We start from the raw sequence: 21,407 nt of genomic DNA, 5'->3' as shown, positions 1-21,407 counted from the left end.
GTAGTTAAGAAAGCAATCGAATATATTCTGTAAAACAATTAAAAATATCAAAAAAAACAATATTCTTAGTTTTTATTCTTTCAGTTCTAATCTTGTTCGCAGTAAATAAATAATAGTGACACTAATTGGAATTCTCTAATCAAGCAGCTAAGATAATATGGACAGAGTACATAAAGAGATATTAATCGAAAACAAAAGGCAAATAGATTTTAAAAAATTATCATATAAAGAGTTAGAGTAGAGGTTCGGAAATAGTTTGAAATAGAAAATTGCAGCTTTCTTTCTCTCTTCAGAAATCAAGAGCTGGTATGAGAACCATTCGCCGCGTATTGTCGACAACTAGACGACTCATTGTCGCGTTCATAAATTCTAGTTAGTCTCTGTTAACACCGTGTAATAACTCAAAGACGCTATTGCGCGGTCGAGCACGTCTAACGGAAACGTCATATCTATCACGTCGCGTATATTCTGCAAAAAGTTCACTGACTTCCGCTGCGGGTTTCCGCATGTAAAACTTCAATTAAATCTCAAATCTTTATCAATCAATTTTTAAATATTAAATATTAAATATTAAATGATTTTTAAATAATGTTTTAAATAATTTTAAATTATTTTTAAATAAATAAATCGATAATACAAAATGTATTTTTTATTTAGAATTGTGATTTGTGTCTAAAAATTTCACGTGGTAATAATTTATTCGGTATAGTTAAAAAGCGACGTTTTTTAAATATTCGAGTAGGCGAGCATCGTTACTTTTATATGAATTAGACTAGTCACGCACTCTTATTTATGACAGAAAGACAGTGCCCTAACAATTCCGCAAAGTGCGCCAAGTGCTTTATCCACAGCTCTTGGCACGTCGTCTCGGTAGGATTGACGATACAAGAGAGTCGCGCCGACATAAATATAGCACGAACTCAATCTTCTCCGTTTTATTGTCCATGTGTCGACATGTTTTCCAAATGATAATTTTTTAACAAAATTCTTACGACACATTAGGTTTGCAAATATAATCGCATATATTAATCTGGAAATTGTGTAAAATTCGAGACAAATGGTACGAGATTATTTAAGGATATCGGATAGAAAATAATAAGCGCGCGTATTTAAAGTCTTTAATTTAACTCGAAGACGCCGAACAAAAACAGTCAATTTCTGAACTAAATGAATAGATAAACATATATCAAGACAATAACCGTAAGTTTTAAAAGCATCCGGCAATTAACTTCTCGCGCGATAAGCGATTTTTTTCATTACAGTTTGCTGCGTACAGCTGAAAATTCCACGGCGCTCGGTTACACGTGATGTGAAGTTTAACTAGACGAGATAGCAAATATGATAACCCGAGTTCTCAGGACCGGTCGTTATCGGTATCGATTTTAGAGGAAAAACGTAGTAAGTGTTCGTAACAATAACAATTTCGTCAATCGTGGTACACACATGCTGTGGGAAGCACTACACTTCAAATGCGCAGCAACAAATGAGGGATATATTCCGTTCAATGAGAGAACGTGCATCGATTTGCGCGTAGACGGGCAAAATAGGAAGATACCATGCAGTGGTTCAATGCTTCAGGGGCCTGATACCATTCATTGCAGCCACTAACAAATTAAATAAGAAGTGAAGGAGGAAAGTGGACGAATTTTTGTCCGAACAGTAGCACGTTTTCTCGTTGAACGGAGTATACTATATTGGTAAACTTACTCTTCGTCAGGAGACGGGAAATGAATCTCGAGAGAAGCGCCCTTGCGCCTCTTTTCAAGCGCAGCTGCAGCGTAGATCGATGGTGCTCTCTCATGCGCGAATTAAAGTCGCTGCATCCCACTCGCGCCGATGGTTCACCGATTACGTGTCTGGTTGTTTATATCCCAGAGATACTTTATCGTCGCTGTGTTTGCTACCGTGAATGCGAATACGAAAGGAGCCAGTGGCGCGACGATGGCGCGGCATTAAAGATCCACGGGCAAGGCCGCGTTTTTGCATCGATCAGGTATGAGACTGCACGGCGCGAATCTGTATCCTCTAAACTTCGAGAATATGAACACGCGAGTCCACCTTTTGCCTTTTATTCAATCTCGAAACTTTCTACAAGTTCGATTTTCTTTTTGTGTTCACTATAATAAATGTAAAAGAGACAAATAAGTTGTCCTACATACATACGTATGCGCGGTCACTTTTTTCGCACTATTCGATCATCACACACGTTATTCTCTGTTTATGTTCTTCATTAACGAAACGTTGATCGGTTTCTCCTTTTTTTATTTCTCCGCTCTTTCGCCACGTTCGTATACAAGGTTTGTTGTTCTCCGGAAAGATTCCAATTCGCAACAAGAGGCAAGTTGCGACGGACGGACATGCGAGAATAACAACTCTTGACGTTCGCTCGGCGCGGCGGTCGGCGCGGCACTGACAATTGCGTATCGGTCAAAGAGAGGCGCCGCGGACCGCGGCGCGCGATCAGACGCGGCGCGCAATCGCGTGATCTACGCGCCGCGCTGCGCGTCCGTGTCCGCGTCCGCTGCTCTTATTTCTCTCGTGCCGTCGCCGCCGCCAGAATTAGACAAAAGAACGGAACTTTGATTCTCTCTCAAAGAATCGCTTATACAATACACACGCGAATATTAATGCGCGAAATTTTACCGTACATTGTGTATACGTCATGCAGACGATCGATGCGGATGCAGTTCGCACGTTGGATCCATATAATAAATGCACTATATATACAATATCATACGCTATACCACAGATGCTGCGATAATTTCACTATAGTAATGATGGATAAGATATAAAAATATATTAAAATATATCACGATATAGATACACGTGAAAAAATGTATCTATCTCTAGCTATATATAGTATATGATATAGAATATTGTGAGAATATTGTTTTGCAAGATAAGAATATATTGCATGGATTATTTTTGAAAGCTTGCAATAATATCGATATGTCCATTATTCCTAAACTATGTATATTGTGCAATATTTTATCAATGATGCTGATATATTTCTGCAAATGTGAATATAATATTTATAAAATATTGCAGAATAGTTCTTATTTTCTTCATTTATTTGGACATTTATTTGTCCGATTTTTGAGCAATCAATTTAATATTTGAATTTCCTGTTTTGGGATCGTATCAGAAAAAATTAAACTGATAAAAATAATTAGTTCTAATAGCCGCTTTTTGCATGTTTATATATACATAATTTTTATGACTAAAACTTGAATGCGAGATAGATAGTCTATAACGTGCGGCACATATAGTGGTGGAAAAAATTTTACATATATATGTGATTGCATTATATAATATAGCAGTAATATTTTGCAAGTCTCCAATAAAATATTAACTTATAATTTTTGTACAATATTGCTGCAATATTTGTAATATGGCGCAATATTGAAATATTTATGCAATATTTTAGTAATATTTCGTGCTGTAGAAGTATGATAGATACAACAGACAGCACAATGACATTTTAAAAACGTATTAAAAATATACGTATTTAAAATATCCATCTTAGAGCCTTAGACGTCTTTAGGACATTTTAAAGATGTCTATTGTTATCTTTTTAGACAATCAAAAAATATCCGTATTTTAAGGACTAAACGAACTAAAATTAGACCTGTTTCAAACATTGAATATATTTTTTAAAGTAGATAAATATACATATATGTATATAGGTTTTATATTATAAAATATTGAATACACCTATATATTTTAATATCTTATCATACAGCATGAAAAAATTGCAGAAATATTAATACAGACATCCAAAAAAGACAAGAAAAAATTCGTTGGAACTGTATACGTAAGTTCATTTTGTTTATCTGTAATAATCGGATATTCGGCTATTTTAATTTTAATAGTTGCTTTTTTACAAGCTTTATATATAATTCTCATAATATATCTTAAATAGAGAGAAAGATAGCACAGCATGCGTCGCATAATGGTAAATAAAGGAGCTAATAATTAATGAATGATTATTTTTTTTTTATTTTTGAAGTATTGCTGTAATCTGTAATATATTTCTCCTAAAATATTAAGTTACATATTTTTGTCTTTCCAATGTTACATTGCAATTTGTAAAATTATAAAATATTTTATATAAGGAAAACGTGCTATTGATGCCATATTGTTTTGCTTGTCTTATAAATAAGAGACAACCTCCATGTCGACTATCAGCAGTTTTTACGTGATCTTGATCTTTTAAAAATTTAAAGAATTGGTCAATTAAAAAAATATGTGAAAATGTATCTGAAAATCAATTAAGATACTAAGGTCGGTATTCATAGTCCGATTATATTTAAAATCGTCTTAATTAGGCCGGGTCTACAATAGGTATAGTAAGCTCTAAGCCTCAAAAATTGATCAATTACAGTCGATTATTCCTCTCATTCTTGACTGTGATTGGTGAATTTCTTAAAGCTTAGAGCTTGCTACACCTGTTGTAGATCCGGCCTTAAGTCTGGTCGAAAGTTGACTTAAGATCCTGTTCAACTAATCAAATGGCTTCGTGGCGTCTTAAGGTCAGACTTAAAACGATCTTAAATGTAAGATCGAACTATGAATACCGGCCTTTACGATTGTATTTAACATGGTCTTATATAATATAAGAACCGATTATAAATACCGACCTATGTTTTGTATCTAGATATAAGTACAGATACTTCACTTCGAAATTTGAATGTATCTCACGATCAGATACACAAAATCTAGATGTTTTCCAACATTAAATTTTACATAAGATTGCTCGACATACTACAACACGATGTGTTCTAGATCAAACGATAAATCATTTTTTTTATTTATGATTATTTAGTGAATTTGAAATCGATTTTTCCTTACTGATAGCGAGAAAAATCAACATTTGCCGCAAAGATACATCGATTAAATTTTTTTCAGCATTAAAAAAGTTGTTTTGAAAAAAATTGCATTATCTTGTATAGATAATTAATATGATTATTCTGTTTTTTCTTTTTAAAAGTGTTCGTTATTAGAGTGACACGTGCGACTCGAATAATTAAAATATAAAATTGATACAATCTTCGGTCTTTCTAACAATATAGGAAAACTTTTTATTCGTAATCTGTTTATCTGTTTGTGTATTATACATATATAATATAATATATTTTTAACTTAAACTTTTTACGGATTCGATTTTCTAATTTTATTTGATTTGTTAACATTTTAATTTTTATACATATGTATATATATATATATATATATATATATATATATATATATATATCGGCTTTTAGATTCGTGACAAAAATGATACATATTTTTACCAGCATGCTGATTGCACACTATATGCATATAATTCTGTTCACAGATCAGAGATTGCCGGAATATATTCGAGAACCCAATGTCCAATGCGAGATTAATAACATCACGAATTACTTAAAATAATTTACTTGACTGATATTCGCGCACATATAGTGCATATGTCGAGAGTTATCTTGCTGCTTCACGAAGTATTTGTGCCGCTCACACGCACTAAACATCTGTTGTCTATTTGCCACGATTCTCGTGTCGCGACATTAAAGTAGAATTGGATTCATTAACGCATTTAACCTTTTAGTCTAAATTAACCTTTGCAACTATATTAGGATATTATCGTGCAGTAAAACGTTAACCTTGACGACAATAGATCGCGATCTGGGCTACACCTTTTGTGCCTCCCGTATGAAAAACGTCAGCTCTTCGAGGTCGTCGCTATCGCTATTAAATAATACAAAACCGTTGCAGACGTAATACATATATTATTATTGCACGTATGGTAGTACCGACCCATTATAAGTTATTTCTTATTTTATATGCGTTTTCATGTGAACTCGTTTTATTATTATCTATTTTATTGAAGCATCAATGCACTGATACGATATTGAAGACGGAAGACTTAATTAATTTCTTTTTATAAATACGAGATAAGGAGAAGGTTGTAATAAGATATATATTATTATTATTATTCAAAAATGCGAAATACGCACTTATTATTGTAAAAATTTCAGGAATGTGGGGAAACCTTGCGATTATGAAAAACGAGAGGATCAAAAATTTCCATAAGTTACTCGTTATAGTGATAAGAATTCTACGATGATAATGGAGAACATGTTTGAAAATTATATATGTACATATATGTCGCAATTTGCAGCAATAATTAGATTCTATGAAACACAGAATATTGAGATATAATTGTAGATACTATGAAGATATTGCATTTATCGCTAAATAGCGCCACCGCAAGACATCAATGAAATAAATTTGCAACACAAAAGTTTAATTATTTCTTTATTTATATTTATAAGAGAGATATTCTTATTGAAAGTTACATTGACAATTTTTGCAAAATATATAACGTACGATATGTCACCTGACAGGATTTGAAATATTAAATATATTCATATTTGTATATATTTAAAAAATTAAAAATGCGCGAATTCTAAATTTTATTATATTGGTTTATTAATATCTGTATTATTTCGTTGTCGCAAAAACAGTTAAATTTAGATTATATGACTTATATTTAATGATTTCAAAATAATATTTACCAGAAATATAAACTTTTATTTTTGTCTCACACGGTGCATTTAAATAAATAAAATGTACATATTAAAAATTTCTTTGCAATTATATAATATATAGGGGAAACTGTTCAAGATTTCCTCTGTACATAATGTATATATACTCTATACAAGTATAATACATGGAATGATAAAATATTCTACTCGCTACAATATGTATAAAAAAAATATTTTCAATATATTTAAAACCATTCTTTTTTTCGTTCGAGATTATGTGCTTTTTTTAAATTAAATTATATGTGTAGTATTGGTTGAAGTTTTGGTGCAAGAACGCGACGTATATAAGAATTGTATTAAGATTAATAAGTACGTAGTGATGCTACCCACGATCTACAAACAAAATTACAAAAATGAATGATATATTTTTAATTAATAAAAAAAAAAGATCGATTACTTACCGCCGTGAGAAGCGTCGCATCCACATTGAGACCCTTCGCCGAGAATGCATTTTCTCGATGCAGTATTTGCAGAGAAAACAGCTGCAACTGTAATGTCAGATCACACAATAGTTAAAAATTAAGAATTGGAATTTGGAAATGTCATTATAAATACAAAGAATTAAATATAATAAATAATAAAATCGTATTAATGTTTCCATATGAATATATACAGAATGTAACTAAAAAAAGGTACACGAAGCACACCATCAGGTGTAGGACACTAAATTAAATCGAAAAGTCCTGAGCCATTTTTTAATCTGATCTTTAGTTTTGACGCTGTAATATGTTAAAGTTTGCCAAATAACGCGTGGCTACAACGGAAAAAGCGTAGACGCCGCTTTAGTAGATGTATATACGCTATTTTCCGTTGTAGCCACGCGCTATTTGGCAAACTTTAACAATTTATAGCGTCAAAAATAAAGCTCAGATTATATAAAAAAATGGCTCAGGATTTTTCGATTTAGTTTGTTGTACTGCACCTAATGGTGTGCTTCGTGTACCTTTTTTTAGCTACACCCTGTATAAATTAATACACTTAATTTTGTACTACCTCGTCTTTGATCTGCTTATCGTTGGTATTAATAAGAACTTCGTGAACAGTAGTGCCAATTTCCAGAGCCTGATCCTTGCCGGTCTCGCAAGCCCACACTATCAACGATATTTTCGTAGAGTAATACAAGATGGACGTGATGTAGTACGAGTACCAGATCTGTTTGTCCAAATTGACTAGAAGTACACCATTTTCTCGTTCCACTATATAAAAATATAGACTGAAAGTGATCTCAGCGAAGGTCATGACTATGGTGGCGAGGAGTTGTAGACTGAAAATCACGTTCAGCATTTGTACCGTGTCACTGACCATCAGATGTCGTTTTTTCAGAGCTTTGAGCTCCATCAGCAGAAACGGATTCCTTTGTTCATGATAGATACGTCTAAGGAGATGCGGTTCATCGTTTACCACAAGTTCCCGCAAGTTCGCCAGATTGTCGTTGATCTTCTTGAAACAAGCCTTTAATACACAAACGCAATTCATGTATAACATATCCATCTGAAAGACTAGCAGAGTGATGTACATCGCGAAGATTTTGAGCAAAATGTCGAGATAATTTGTGGAGTAGCATTTCGGCGCTTGCCCGACTAGAAAGATGAAACCGATGATGTCTTTAGCGTGGATTAGCCTGGATAGCTTTTCATATGTTTCCGGAGGCAGTTTTGCAGATATCTCCAGCACAGTTTGAAGCAGGCGCATTCGCGGCTTGGTCAGGATGTACGTGACGATCGTTATAAAACTGCCTAACAAGTGGTAGCAATTACCCTGAAGAGTCGCAGGTACTCCTTCGTATTTGAGCCTTCCGGAGATATCGATCTCATAGAGTATCGTTAGTCCGTAAATGCAGAAAACGCAGATGACAACGGTTGATAGAATGTAGCCCGGTCTAGAAATCTCGAAGGTCGAGCCGCTGATCTTGTATGGAAATATTCCGATAATCTTGCAGAAGAGAAAGCAGGGAAACATCAGAGATTGAAAATCCGTCGCGTGGAACAGTCGCCATCTTTTCCGCACTTTACTTTTGGCTCGTCCTTGAAACTTCGATGACGGATGAAACATGATCAGCGGAGTGTCATGGGAGAATAACAATTTGAATCGTAGACTCCAAATAATAATTAATCACATTATTAATGCCCTTTCAGCATTAATGCAAGCCCAACTGCGAATATTTCTTCTCGCTGAGTGTAGATTCTTGTTCGTCTTGTTCGTGATACGAATGCGTAAATGGACCCGGACACTCTTTGTGATCTGTCTGTCCGGCGAGTTTAAATTTAAAACTGCGAAGAGCGTTCCTGCGTCGAATATAGCCAGACAGAAGACGCAGGGATCATTTGTTAGCCGTGAAGTAACCATGGTACTTCTTCGATCGGTACTTGTCACCCCTGGGATGCAGCGCTTAAAGTAATGATGTGTAATTGTTGTGACATACGACCCATCATCTTGCGCATCTAGATCGCGCACAAGGCGAATCACTTGTATACACGAAACAGGAAGCATCGGCTGCGCAGTATATCCATATGACCATGTCAGTAGCTCTCAAAGATCCGTTAATAACGGCCGTCTGGTTCCATATTCAACATTCTTATCGCGCTTACAGGATGCTTATGACATCTTTATGCATTCACGTAATTCTTATCTCTTCGAGATCTAATGTTCCTATTCTGTTGTAATATTAAATATAAAAGTTGTTTACTCGATTAAAGTGATATATCCTACCATTCTTGATATTTATATTTTTTGATTAGCCTAATTTGCACAGGTTTAATGTGAGTTACAAATTATTTTCGCGAATCTATCATAGAAACAAATCATCTTTAATTTGTACATAATATTGCACTAAAACGTTAACGTTATTGTTCACGTGCACCGCGCATATTTTGAGAAACACTGATATAGATCGCCGTGAAAGGCGTATGCGTAACGAATATAATGTTGATAAACTGAGTTATGATGCAAGGACAATGCTATTATCTAGATTAAAATTAATCGACGTATTCCCTCGACTGATGAAATTGTTAACAAGTACGTTATGATCTATAGACAACAAACTACTCCGAGCTAACTGGTTTTTTTGTATTTTAGCAACAAAAGGAATGAAATGGCATAAACGTGTTATCATTATGTTAATGCGTCGATTACATTACGTCTTAACGAAACTTCATTAAATTATCGTTGACAAGTGAGAAACGTGAAGGACAAACATATCTCTATTAAACTGTTCGAGTTGTTTTTAAAAATTAAACATTAAATCCACTTTAAGTATGATTATGTTCTTTCATTTGATGAGAGACATAAAAACAATTAAAATAAAAAATTAATTAATAGAATAATAAAATTAAAGTATTAGACTTTTATATTGAAAGTATTTCTAAAATTCTAAATATGTAGATACATATAGTTATACATATATGTATGTAAGATGTTTCAAATATGAATTCTTTGATCAATTAAGAACCATTTTTTTTTTTTCATAAGATCGTCGAGATATATTCAAATTGGTTAAAGAATTTACAGATGATGAAAGGAAAGACATTTCTTTTATATATCAACCAAACTATATAGGATTGCCTTATAGAGTTATTTTAATCTACTTTGTGATTGATCGCTCCTTACAGTTGATTGTGTTATTATTTGCATCACGCACTATATAGGTTTTATTCCTTATCATGTATATTATCTTTATGTTTCACTTTTGTCTGAAACCTGTAAATTGTAAAATTGACAGTCCAGGTAGCAAGCGTACAGGGTTTGTCCGGAAAGTAATGCGTCGCATTTTTTTGTGACGCGACTATACATCGCAGAGCGATGGGACCGGTTGGGGAGGAAGGGGGGTACCCTTAGCTTTCCAACGGTAGGTCGCTCAATTGTTTCCATGCGCTTGGAGGGTTAGGACGGCTTATTCTGTGAACCTCTGCTTAGTGGTCGCGTCGAACTTGTGATGGAGAGAACGATAGAGCAACGCTATGCGATAAAGTTTTGCGTGAAGCTGGACAAGACGCCGCTGGAAACTTTTGAAATGCTCAAGAAAGTTTGGCCCCGGCGGACTTTTTTTTATTTCCTCGGCTGAAAAGGGAGCTCAAAGGACAACAGCTCGAGTCGGTTGACAACGTACAAGCTACTTCGACGGCCTCCCTGAACAGCATCCCAGTCAAGGAGTTCCAGAAATCTTATGACGCATGGAAATCGCGTTGGCAAAAATGTATTGACGCAGAAGGGTCATACTTCGAACAATTTTAAGTTGTTTTACCTATGCGATCAATAAATTCTTTTTTAAAAAAATGCGACGCATTACTTTCCGGACAAACCCTGTATGTTATTTTGACGTCGAATGACATCATTAGACGTCAAAATAACGTCATTTTGATGTTTAATGTGACGTCAGTTGACTACTTGGAATAATCATTGTTAGTATAAATTAAGTTAAAGATTTATATGAATAATGCAATCACAAAATCATTATAATCGTAAATTTATAGCTTATTAGATTACATAATCGGATATGTTTGTTTATCTAATATACAGATGTAGATGCATAAGGGTCAGTGGCGCAGCCAGGGGGGGGGGCTGTGGGGGCTGCAGCCCCCCCCCCCCCCCGAAATTCTTAATAATTTCAATAATTTTGTAGTTTAATTTTAATATTTAAAAACATATAATTTTTTTAAACGTTTAAATTATTGCCAAAAACTTAGCGCACCTGTTTTTTATAAAAAAAATTTGAGTGTTTCTAGTAACAAAATAAATCTGCAAAAATAAAATACAGCTCCCCCCGAAACTTTTTCCTGGCTACGCCACTGATAAGGGTGATCGCTTTTAAAACTTTTTTAATGCATGTGTTCTTTTGCAATTAGCATATTATCGTGCATTGTTTGAAATGTAAAGGCACATTAAAAACTCATTTAAAAGCGATTAAAATTTAAAAGCTATTCAGCATAAACGAATATTTATCATATGTTGCTACTTATTTGAATGTTCTCCATACAATGAATATATTGTTTATGCGCAAAATTTCAACTTATGCGCAAGCGTTTTACGTAATTTACTTGACTCAAAACGCACGTGCTATGAATTTCTCTGTCTCACGTAAATATTTCCATTTCAAATATTTCTACGTGTTTATGCATAATATTTTACATAAAATAGTACGTTTATTACTTGTCTTTATAATACAATAAAACGATAATAATCATATTAGCAGTATAACAAAAAATTTATGCATAAAAATGCGATATGTGATGTCTTTGTGGACAAAGCACACAACCTTGAAAATATATTTAGAAAGAAACATTGAAATATATTTACATTATTTTAAATTATCATTAGATAGTAAGAAATTATATAATAAAAATGATATTGTATAATGAAGAGAAACAGTTACAGTATTATCAAAATATGTTAAAATGTTAAATCAATATTTTTTAAATATAAACATTTTTAAAAATATTTTGATACGTGTAAGAGCGCAGAATTACAGGAGAATGAGAAAATAATGTTGAATTTTAAAAAAATCTAAACTGTGTTACTAAATTCTTCTCTTTTCATATAATTTTCAAGATTGTCTCAATAAAACTAAAAACTGTTCATCAATACACATCATTATAAAATAATTTTTATAATCAATTGAAATAAGGTGTTTATTATTTCAACAACTTTGTGTTTGTTATAAATTATTTGCAACAGTAGGATATCTGTAACATTTGATCATCTAAACATCTGATATTAAAATTAGATGAATTAAAATTTTGTCGAGACATAATAATAATTCAAGAATTTGTTTTATGTCGCGACATAATTTTAATTCGTCGAATTTTTTTTAATTATGTCTCAACATAATAAAAATTCTTGAATTATTATTATGACTTGACATAATTTTAATTCATCGAATTGTTATTATGTCTTGACTTAATTTTAATTCATCGAATTTTTATTATAGCTCGACATAATTTTAATTCATCGTATTTTTATTATGTCTCGACATAATTTTAATTCATCGAATTTTTATTATGTCTCAAAATAATTTTAATTCATCGAATTTTAATTATGTCACGACATAATTTTAATTCATTGAATTTTAATTATGTTTCAACATAATAAAAATTTTTGAATTATTATTATGTCTCGGACATAATTTTAATTCATCGAATTGTTATTATGTCTTGACATAATTTTAATTAATCGACTTTTTATTATGTCTCGACATAATTTTAATTCATCGAATTTTTTATTCTATTTCGACATAATTCTAATTCATCGTGTTTTTATTATGTCTCGAGATAATTGTAATTCATCGAATTTTTATTATGTCTCGAAATAATTTTAATTCATCGAATTTCAATTATGTTTCGACATAATTTTAATTCATTGAATTCTTATTATGTATCAACATAATAAAAATTCTTGAATTATTATGTCTTGACATAATAAAAATTCTTGAATTATTATGTCTCGAAATAATTTTAATTCATCGAATTTTTATTATACCTCGACATAATTTTAATTTATTGAATTTTTATTATATCTCGAAATAATTCTAATTCATCGTATTTTTATTATGTCTCAAGATAATTGTGTAATTCATCGAATTTTTTATTATGTCTCGAAATAATTTTAATTCATCGAATGTCAATTATGTTTCGACATAATTTTAATTCATTGAATTCTTATATTATGTATCAACATAATAAAAACTACAAATATTCTTATTAATAATAAAAATTCTTGAATTATTATTATATATATATCTTGACATAATTTTAATTTATCGAATGTTTATTATGTCTGCTCGACATAATTTTAATTCATCGAATTTTTATTATATTTCAATATAATTTTAATTCATCGAATTTTTCTATGAATTGATAAATCCCTGATTTTGACTAACTATATTGCAGGACCACCCTATGTATATGTGAATCGGAATTAAGTCTTTGGAAAAAAAAAGAATCGAACAAAGCTGCATGTGCAGAATAGAGAGATTCTTATGAACAGTTGATGCATACTCATCACTAGATGTCTCTGGCGGTATTTGGCGGTTAATTGAGAATTCTACGACTACACGTTTCTGCACTTTCTTAACAATTCGTCGTCTTAGAAGTGATCAGAGGCACGTAACAGTTCTGCGTGTATATACAAATGATAAAAAGAGTCAGAGTTGTCTCACTTTGATCGTTACAAACTCAACTGTTATTAGCGAGCTTCATTTATTGCGTCCCGCACTCATCTTTGCTGGATATTTAGACTTAACCTAACAAGATGGATGATAACATCGAGCAAGGAATTATCACGCGTATATATCTGGAAAATTTTGTGTAAGAATTAAGAACCATAATTTTTATTTTTTATTAATCTATTATTTATTCTGAATGTTTTCATATATCATATGACATCATGCATTCTATAGGCATTTATACCAACAGTTCATACTTTTATTTAATTTATAAGAATGAAGTAAAATTACATATCTATATTAATTTTTGTCTATATATAAATCCTGCAAGATTATACATTTTTCCCAGCAATGCAAGATTTGTCGGATAGAATCATTGTAAACCAACATTCTTTTAAGAAAATGTTTAAGAAAATTAATAAAATTTATAAAAAGTTTACTAATTTATAAAATTAATTTTTATAAATTTTATTAAATTTTAATAAAGCTATTAACATTTTTTCAAAAGATGTGTTGATTTTTACAATGTATCCAATATATCTTGCATCACTGGAAAAATTCTGCAGGATTTATATGTAGAAAAAGATTAATAAATGTGCACAGTTTTAATTACTTCATTGTTTTTCTTATAGGCAAAGGTACAAACTTTATAAGCACCTTATATATATTAATTCTATTGTACAATTTATAATTTAATGTATGCTTTTCTCAATCTAACAGGACTTATGACAGCGTCATATTGAATCCTAGCAGATATCTTAATGTCATTGTGGGACCTAACGGTTCTGGCAAATCTACCATTGTCGCTGCTATAGTTCTTGGTTTAGGTGGCAGACCTAATATTATTGGACGGGCACTACATATAGGAGAATACGTTAAATATGGATGTCAATCTGCAAAGATAGAAATTTGTCTGAAGAATGGTAATGAACGAGATCACGTAGTAGTCAGGACATTTACCAAAGAAGGATCTTCTAAATGGATGATTAATGGTTCTTTGTCATCTGCAAAAGCTGTTCATGAATTTACATCCAGTCTTAATATTCAGGTATATATCGCTTTATTATTATATACAATCTTTAATAAAATGATACATATACGATGATATACATATGTAAAATACATTTCTTGATTACATTTATTGTCTTTTGCAGGTTGATAATCTTTGTCAGTTTCTACCACAAGATAAAGTACAAGATTTTTCAAAAATGAATGCTCAAGCATTGTTAGAAAATACTGAAAGATCTGTTGGAGATCCAAAGCTCTTAGAATATCATCAAGAATTGAAAAAACAAAGAATTAATTTCAAGGAATTGCAACTTGATATAACAAATAAAAAACGATTATTGGAATCTAAAATTCAAAGGCACGATGGACTCCAACAAACTGTCAGTACAATAAAAGAAAGAAAGTTGATAAAGAAAAAAATTACAACGCTAAAACAAAAAAAGGCGTGGATGCTATATGAGGAAATGCGCAGAAAATTAGTGGAGGTATATAACAAATTAATTTTATGTGCTATATAACATTTTATATTTTTACTAAAATTTTATATAACATTATTTAAAATTTTATATAACAGTCTAAGAAAGTCAGAGATGCAGCAGCAAAAGAAATGCAGGTAATAGATGCTAAACTAAAGCCAATAAATAAGAAACTTGAGAGAATGAAGTCTGATGTAACAGCATTAAAAAATTCGTTAAATGATCATGTAAGTAAGAGACAAGACTACTATATTTAAAAAAATTATTTGATTCAATAATTTATTCTATATTAACAATTTCAAATTTGTTTTATTTTTAGAACAATAAAGTTAATGCTAAAAATACAAAATTGAAAAGCATAATAAATGAGATTCTTAATTGCGAAAATAGGATTAAAGAATCTGAGAATATATGTTCACGTAAAATTCAAACAGAACAGACTCGAGATCAAGATATTAATCTCGCACAACAGCAGAAAAGCAAATTGGAAAATGATTTCTCGCTTATGATTAACGAAATTGGAACAGGTTTGTAATTGATGATTTAATTGGTTAAAATAAATATGAAAAAAAGAAACATCAAAAACAGGTCACCCAAATAACTCACAGTTTTGAAGATAGAAAAAAATAAAAATTGAAGCTTGAAATAAAAATTGTATGGTATTGAGGGGGAAATCTTGCAGAGGTGAACATATTTTTTTAGGTGGATGTGCTTTGAAGGTCATCTTCATTTTTTTAAATGGAACCATATTTTTTTATATAAATCAATTCTTTGCAATATTCTGTATAAAAAGTTATAAGGGTTTATGTTGGAGATATTTCATATTTTAATTTGACAAAATTTTACATAAATTATAAAATATCTTGTAAAATGTTCATTTTCTGATTATTTTACCTTAATACTTTAATGCACAAAATAATGAAAGAAATCGATTGGTATAAGGTAAACAGTTGTTTTAAAAAAAAATGTTTAATTTCCAACTAACAACTACATATTTTTTCTTGAAAACAATTGTTTTTCTTATATCAATTAATCGATTTATATATATAGTTCCATTAAAAAAAAAAAGATGATTCAAATCTCGTAAGCATCTCCAACTAGAAAAAAATGTTTACTTCTGCAAGATTCCTCCTCGATAGTATACAATTTTTCTTTAAACATTTTTTCTATCTCCAAAACTAAGAGTTATTCAGATGGCCTGTTTTAGGTGCCTCACTATATATATATATGCATACATATATACTACAATATGTATCATGTTTCAGAGGAAAGCTTAATGAAACAATTGCAAAACATAGAAGATAATATGGTAGAACATAGGAGAACAATTGATGATCTCACCAATAAAAAGAACACGTTAAAACACGAAGAGGAAAACTTCAGCCGTGAAATAAGAGGTATAAATAAGCTTGCATATTACAATATTTCCAGCTTATTTCACAATATTTACTTGTTTATTAAACTCAATTAATTATGATTGTAGCTATCCAAGCAGAACAGCAGTCTTTCAATATTGATATGAAACGTTTAGAACTCTTAAAACGAACGAGTACTGACGCATATAAAGGTGTACTTTGGTTAAGAGAGAATCGTGATAAATTTTCGGCTGCAGTGTATGAGCCTATGTTACTTAGCATCAATGTAAAAGACGCCTCGTATGCCAAATATTTGGAAAATATAATACCGTTCCGAGATTTGGTCGCATTCACATGCGAGAGCAAACAGGATATGAATCTTTTACTGAAGTACCTGAGAGACCAACAGAAATTGCAAGTTAATGCAGTTTATTCTGATGCTTCAAAAAAAATTATGCAACCGAATATACCGTTGCAAGACATTCAAAAATTCGGCTTTAAGTATTATTTAGCGTCGCTTATTGAAGCGCCGCCCATCATAATGACATATCTAGTTTCTACGTATCATTTAAATAATATTCCTGTTGGAGACAATGAAGTTGAGAATCACATAGATCATATACCTCGCAGCTTAAACTGTTACTTTAGTCGTGAGTACATTTTTTTTTTCACAAATTTTACAAATACGATTTTCTACTATAGATTCAATAAAATTTTCTTTGCAGAAAACAACATTTATTCTGTAAATATATCTAAATATACGCGTACAACGTCGACAAGAATCGTACAAGTCACTGGGAATGGACTGTTATCAATTATCCTAGATAAAGTCAAATTAGAGAAACTTCAAGAACGGTATATTAAATAATATACATATATTAGTAAATATAGAATACGAATATTCCATGTCAAGTGAGTCCCTTTTTTGACAGGTTAGACACTTTATTTTAACCTAACACAGCTTAAAATTTTTCTTGACATCTCTGCTTTATATTATCCAAATATAACTTATAAATAAAATAGTCTGAACCAGTAAAATCACTTCTCAGAGGTTTTTATCGATAGAAATATACTTCATATGTTCACATTTATACAAATGTGATGTCGGAATACTAAAATTGAAAATAATGACTTCTTCAAAAAAGAAATTTAAGTATCTGTTTTAATTAAAATTTGATATAGCTTTTTAAATTTTGGATCTGCCATATTAAATCTACAAGAGATACAAAGCAATTTTAAATTTTATGATTGTAATCATATTTATACACGAAACAGTATTTCAATAATGGCATTTTTTTTATTGTTGAACATCATTTATCATGAAAACATCAACTATAATGTGTAGAGTGTAGAAGAATCAAGCACATGTCTTCAGAAAAATCATGATGCCATTTGCAAATTGTTAGAGATGATAATTTGTAATTTGGTGGATAAAAAGTAGAGATCAAGGAAAATTTTAAGCCATGTTAAGTCAAAATAAAAAGGGTAGCTTACTTAATTTGGAATGCTCGTTTAGTATAAATATAAAAATACATATATAATAGTAAATTAAAACATTAAAACATAATGGTTTATATTTGTCTTAGATTGAAGAATTTTCAAGAAAGATTGAATCAAATCTCGATTAGTATTAAAGAGAAAGAAGATAAGATATGCATGGAAACTAAAGAATTAGGTAAATATCGATCCGATAGAAATAAATACAAACAAAATATTCAGCAGATTCAGGCATTGCAAGGTAGAATACGCATAGCTGCTAAAAAAATCGAACAATTGGAGACAGAGCGCACGAGTATTGATAATATAAAAGCCACATGCACTAAGGAGATTAAGGTTTTTTTTTCAATATATTATAAACATTTTCTTGTCTAATCTACATTATCAGCATTTATATTTAATGAATTCTTTACAGGTTATTATAAAGAAACAAATACAAATGTTTAGAGAATATAATATAATTCTGAAGGAATGTTTTAAATGTGTTACAAGTAACGATGAGGTCAAATTTGCATTAGCCTTACTGCAACAAACTTTAGTAATTAAAGAGAACGATGCTGCAGAATTAAAGGATACGTTGAAAACTACAGAGAGGATATTTAAACAACACGACGACGAGTTTCAACCTTTAAAAAAGGAAGCTGAAAGACTGTATAATGAAGCACTGATAAGCACAGATAATATTAATCCGCAACAGGACGCATTTAAGCCCATAAATAAAGCCTTTGAAAAATTGCCAGCTACTATAGCTGAAATAAATAAGGAATTAAATATCTCTCAAGCAAAAGTTTTCTGTATGGCGAAAAATGTGGATGCCGAAAATGTAAGTGTAATATATAAATTATTTCAACATGTGTTATAACTTTTCTTTTACATGATAGAAATATTTTCTCTTTTCGTCTTAGGTATTGCGTGAATACGAAGAGATACAAAGCAATATTAAAAACTTGACTGAGTTTATCAAAAAGAAGACTGTTAAACTAGAAGAAATGACAAAAGAGATTACAAACTTAAAAGAAAAATGGTTACCACCATTAGAGCAACTAATTGAAAAAATAAATATGAATTTTAGTTCTTTCTTTTCCATGATGGATGGTGCTGGTGAAGTTACACTTGCGCGTGGTGAAGATGTTGTAAGTTTATAAGCATGATATATAGAACATGCAGACTAAAAAAATTCTTTCATTGACTAAATATATATTTTAATGCTTCCAGTTGGATTTTGATCAATATGGTTTAACAATCAGAGTAAAGTTTCGAGATGCAGATGAATTGCAAGAATTAACAAGACATTTTCAAAGTGGTGGCGAAAGAACTGTAACTACTGCCATTTATATGATTGCATTGCAAGAATTGTCACGCGTACCATTTCGCTGTGTGGATGAAATTAATCAGGTTTGTTAGAAAACATGACCACAATTTATATCTTCTTTTACAATCTAAATATTTTGCGATTATTTTCTAGGGCATGGATGCAATTAACGAAACTCGAGTCTTTAACTTACTTGTTAAAATGACAGGAAGACCAGGTAGTTCTCAATATTTCCTGCTCACACCAAAAGTAAGTGTAATAATCTCATCTAATTTTTTGTTACATAATTTTTATTAATTGTATTGTGTTAATAGCTTTTATCAGATTTATCATATGCGGAACATGTGACGGTACATTGCGTCTTTAATGGACCAGTTATTAACGCAGATGATAAAGAATTCGAATTCGATGCGGAGGATTATTTCAACCGTCTTGCATTGACAGCTAATGTTTAGGAGAGAAATGTAAAAGTAGATTATTTTTTTGTTCCTTATACACAAAAAGAGATACAAATTTTTCAGCTGGTTAGAGAGATTTTTTGTTTTCCATGTGTATAAACTAAAGTTTGAAATATTTTGTTTAAAAATATATAGAATGTAAGTTAGGTTAAGGTATGATGAAAATATTTTTTATGATTATTTTTAATAACATTTGTGTGTGCATATGCGCACAAATTAATGCTAAGAAGAAAAGTCGTAGACTTTTAACAAAAGAAGTATGTCGATATTAGAACTAAAACATTATATTACATAAGTGATATATTATTTATATATGCTTTACATGTGTGTAATATATAAATATATATTTTAGATTTAAAATATAAAATAAATATGTATTTATATATATTTATATATATCATGTTAAAATTTTTTTTCCGTAAAAGCATATATTTCCAGCGTATTTGTTTGTGCAATTATTTATTTATTTATTTCTTTCTTTTTCCCTTTTTTTTCTGAGCTTCTGGCCACGGAAAACCTCGGCATTTTAACACATCCATGATATTGTGACACGTATAATAGGCATTTTCCATTACATCCTCATTAAAGATGTCCATAGCAAATCGTGCTTTGCCACCGCTTCTTCTTGATTTTTTCGATCCTTTATTCTTGTTGTCATTGTTACCTTTAGCATTTTTTCCATTGTTCTTTCCATTAGTTTTCGCGCTGGCCTTTTTCTTGCTTTTGCCACGCATTGCCATTGTTAAGGATTATTCGATTAATACCTTGATATGCAAATTATAATAAATGTTATTTAAATAGATGTTCACTTTTTTATAAGTATATTTAATATTGATTATAATTACCATTAAAGTAATATTAACAGATTCTTTTGTGATTTCTGTTCTTTCACTATATAATTTTTGTTACTCTCTTGTACATACATAGAAGAGTGGGACGACTCGAATATCGGAATAAGTACCACTTTTCGTTGCCATATCAACTTGTAACAATTACATCAATGGAGGTAAGTTTATCGATCGCTAAAGCCAATTTCTCAGAATTAAAATATCAATACAAGATAGATATTTAGAACACTCCATACCAACAAAAAATTTACACTGATATGTCAATTTTTTTATTTGGGTAGAATGGAGCGAAATTTCACTTTTAGGTATATAATTTGTCTTAAAATGTTTGTTTTTTTTTTTAAGCGAGATGTTCTGGATTATTGTTTCTTCACTGAGATTTTAACAATAATTTTTGCAACTTTAATGTAAAATATACTTTAACTGATCGATAATATATCGTATTTGTGGCACGTATAAGAAATCTTGAGTCACCGACCGCCGAATCTATACGTAATATGTTCTTGAAAAACCTTGACCTTATAACATGTGCACACAGTTCGTTAACTTTTACCTGTCGTGGATCTCAAGGTGAAAATTATGAGATAATATATATATACACATACATAGAGTAGTTATATATATGATTCTTTTTTCCCGAAATATTTTCAATCACGATAAAATAATAATATAATAATAATTTAAAACTTAAACGTCAAATATTTTTCGGT

At 30.8% G+C, this 21,407-nt stretch overlaps 5 protein-coding genes across 7 annotated transcripts in view; 2 read left to right on the top strand and 3 right to left on the bottom strand.

Annotated features, from left to right (window-relative positions):
• LOC114933213 (uncharacterized) overlaps positions 1-2,435 on the bottom strand; it is a 52,145-nt gene extending 49,710 nt beyond the window's left edge. The window contains exon 1 of the mRNA XM_029305690.2: positions 1,708-2,435. The gene's annotated coding sequence lies outside the window, so the exon portion shown is untranslated. The remainder of the gene's footprint in view (positions 1-1,707) is intronic.
• LOC146724699 (uncharacterized) lies at positions 186-13,547 on the top strand. 2 transcript variants are annotated; one of them, XM_085490240.1, is made up of 2 exons: positions 186-1,993; positions 13,469-13,547. In XM_085490240.1, exons 1-2 carry the CDS (start codon positions 1,728-1,730, stop codon positions 13,545-13,547), a joined length of 345 nt encoding a protein of 114 aa, XP_085346366.1. In that variant the 5' UTR covers positions 186-1,727. The 2 variants fall into 2 exon arrangements, with proteins under 2 accessions (XP_085346366.1, XP_085346367.1); XM_085490241.1 differs by lacking the exon at positions 13,469-13,547 and adding an exon at positions 5,339-6,381.
• On the bottom strand, positions 6,494-9,647 carry LOC114933215 (uncharacterized). Its single transcript, XM_029305695.2, has 3 exons — positions 7,581-9,647; positions 6,989-7,075; positions 6,494-6,920 (listed from the first exon to the last, which is right to left on the bottom strand). Exons 1-3 carry the CDS (start codon positions 8,637-8,639, stop codon positions 6,819-6,821), a joined length of 1,248 nt encoding a protein of 415 aa, XP_029161528.1. The 5' UTR covers positions 8,640-9,647; the 3' UTR covers positions 6,494-6,818.
• Positions 13,548-13,611: 64 nt separating the features above from the next.
• On the top strand, positions 13,612-20,242 carry SMC5 (structural maintenance of chromosomes 5). Of its 2 annotated transcripts, none has more exons than XM_029305694.2 (14): positions 13,612-13,885; positions 14,571-14,791; positions 14,898-15,236; positions 15,326-15,454; positions 15,547-15,754; positions 16,493-16,624; positions 16,711-17,232; positions 17,308-17,437; positions 18,169-18,415; positions 18,495-18,902; positions 18,985-19,212; positions 19,295-19,474; positions 19,545-19,640; positions 19,706-20,242. In XM_029305694.2, the coding sequence occupies exons 1-14, from the start codon at positions 13,834-13,836 to the stop codon at positions 19,844-19,846; spliced, it is 3,033 nt and encodes a 1,010-aa protein (XP_029161527.1). In that variant the 5' UTR covers positions 13,612-13,833; the 3' UTR covers positions 19,847-20,242. The 2 variants fall into 2 exon arrangements, with proteins under 2 accessions (XP_029161527.1, XP_029161525.1); XM_029305692.2 differs by having other exon boundaries at positions 14,464-14,791.
• Positions 18,191-21,235, bottom strand: LOC114933221 (uncharacterized). The gene is made up of 2 exons (XM_029305700.2): positions 20,695-21,235; positions 18,191-20,613 (listed from the first exon to the last, which is right to left on the bottom strand). Exon 2 carries the CDS (start codon positions 20,587-20,589, stop codon positions 20,317-20,319), a length of 273 nt encoding a protein of 90 aa, XP_029161533.1. The 5' UTR covers positions 20,590-20,613; positions 20,695-21,235; the 3' UTR covers positions 18,191-20,316.
• Positions 21,236-21,407: the final 172 nt, after the last annotated feature.

Source organism: Nylanderia fulva, unplaced genomic scaffold (genome assembly GCF_048542155.1).
Source record: "Nylanderia fulva isolate GAGA-0341 unplaced genomic scaffold, ASM4854215v1 Scaffold12, whole genome shotgun sequence".
Classification (NCBI taxonomy): domain Eukaryota; kingdom Metazoa; phylum Arthropoda; class Insecta; order Hymenoptera; family Formicidae; genus Nylanderia; species Nylanderia fulva.
The sequence above is the reverse complement of the archived record's forward strand: the minus strand, read 5'-3'. Positions and strand labels throughout refer to the sequence as shown.

Excerpts from the sequence above, each read along its gene's own strand:
- LOC114933215 (XM_029305695.2), bottom strand. The coding sequence starts at position 8,639 with ATGTTTCATCCGTCATCGAAGTTTCAAGGACGAGCCAAAAGTAAAGTG. Across the intron at positions 7,076-7,580 it reads ATAAGCAGATCAAAGACGAG|TTGCAGCTGTTTTCTCTGCA; the intron begins GTAGTACAAAAT and ends CTGACATTACAG. Across the intron at positions 6,921-6,988 it reads ATGCGACGCTTCTCACGGCG|ATCGTGGGTAGCATCACTAC; the intron begins GTAAGTAATCGA and ends TTTTGTTTGTAG.
- SMC5 (XM_029305692.2), top strand. The coding sequence starts at position 13,830 with ATGGATGATAACATCGAGCAAGGAATTATCACGCGTATATATCTGGAA. Across the intron at positions 19,213-19,294 it reads TTGCGCGTGGTGAAGATGTT|TTGGATTTTGATCAATATGG; the intron begins GTAAGTTTATAA and ends TAATGCTTCCAG. Across the intron at positions 19,475-19,544 it reads GTGTGGATGAAATTAATCAG|GGCATGGATGCAATTAACGA; the intron begins GTTTGTTAGAAA and ends ATTATTTTCTAG.
- LOC114933221 (XM_029305700.2), bottom strand. The coding sequence starts at position 20,589 with ATGGCAATGCGTGGCAAAAGCAAGAAAAAGGCCAGCGCGAAAACTAAT.
- LOC146724699 (XM_085490240.1), top strand. The coding sequence starts at position 1,728 with ATGAATCTCGAGAGAAGCGCCCTTGCGCCTCTTTTCAAGCGCAGCTGC. Across the intron at positions 1,994-13,468 it reads CGCGTTTTTGCATCGATCAG|GACCACCCTATGTATATGTG; the intron begins GTATGAGACTGC and ends ACTATATTGCAG.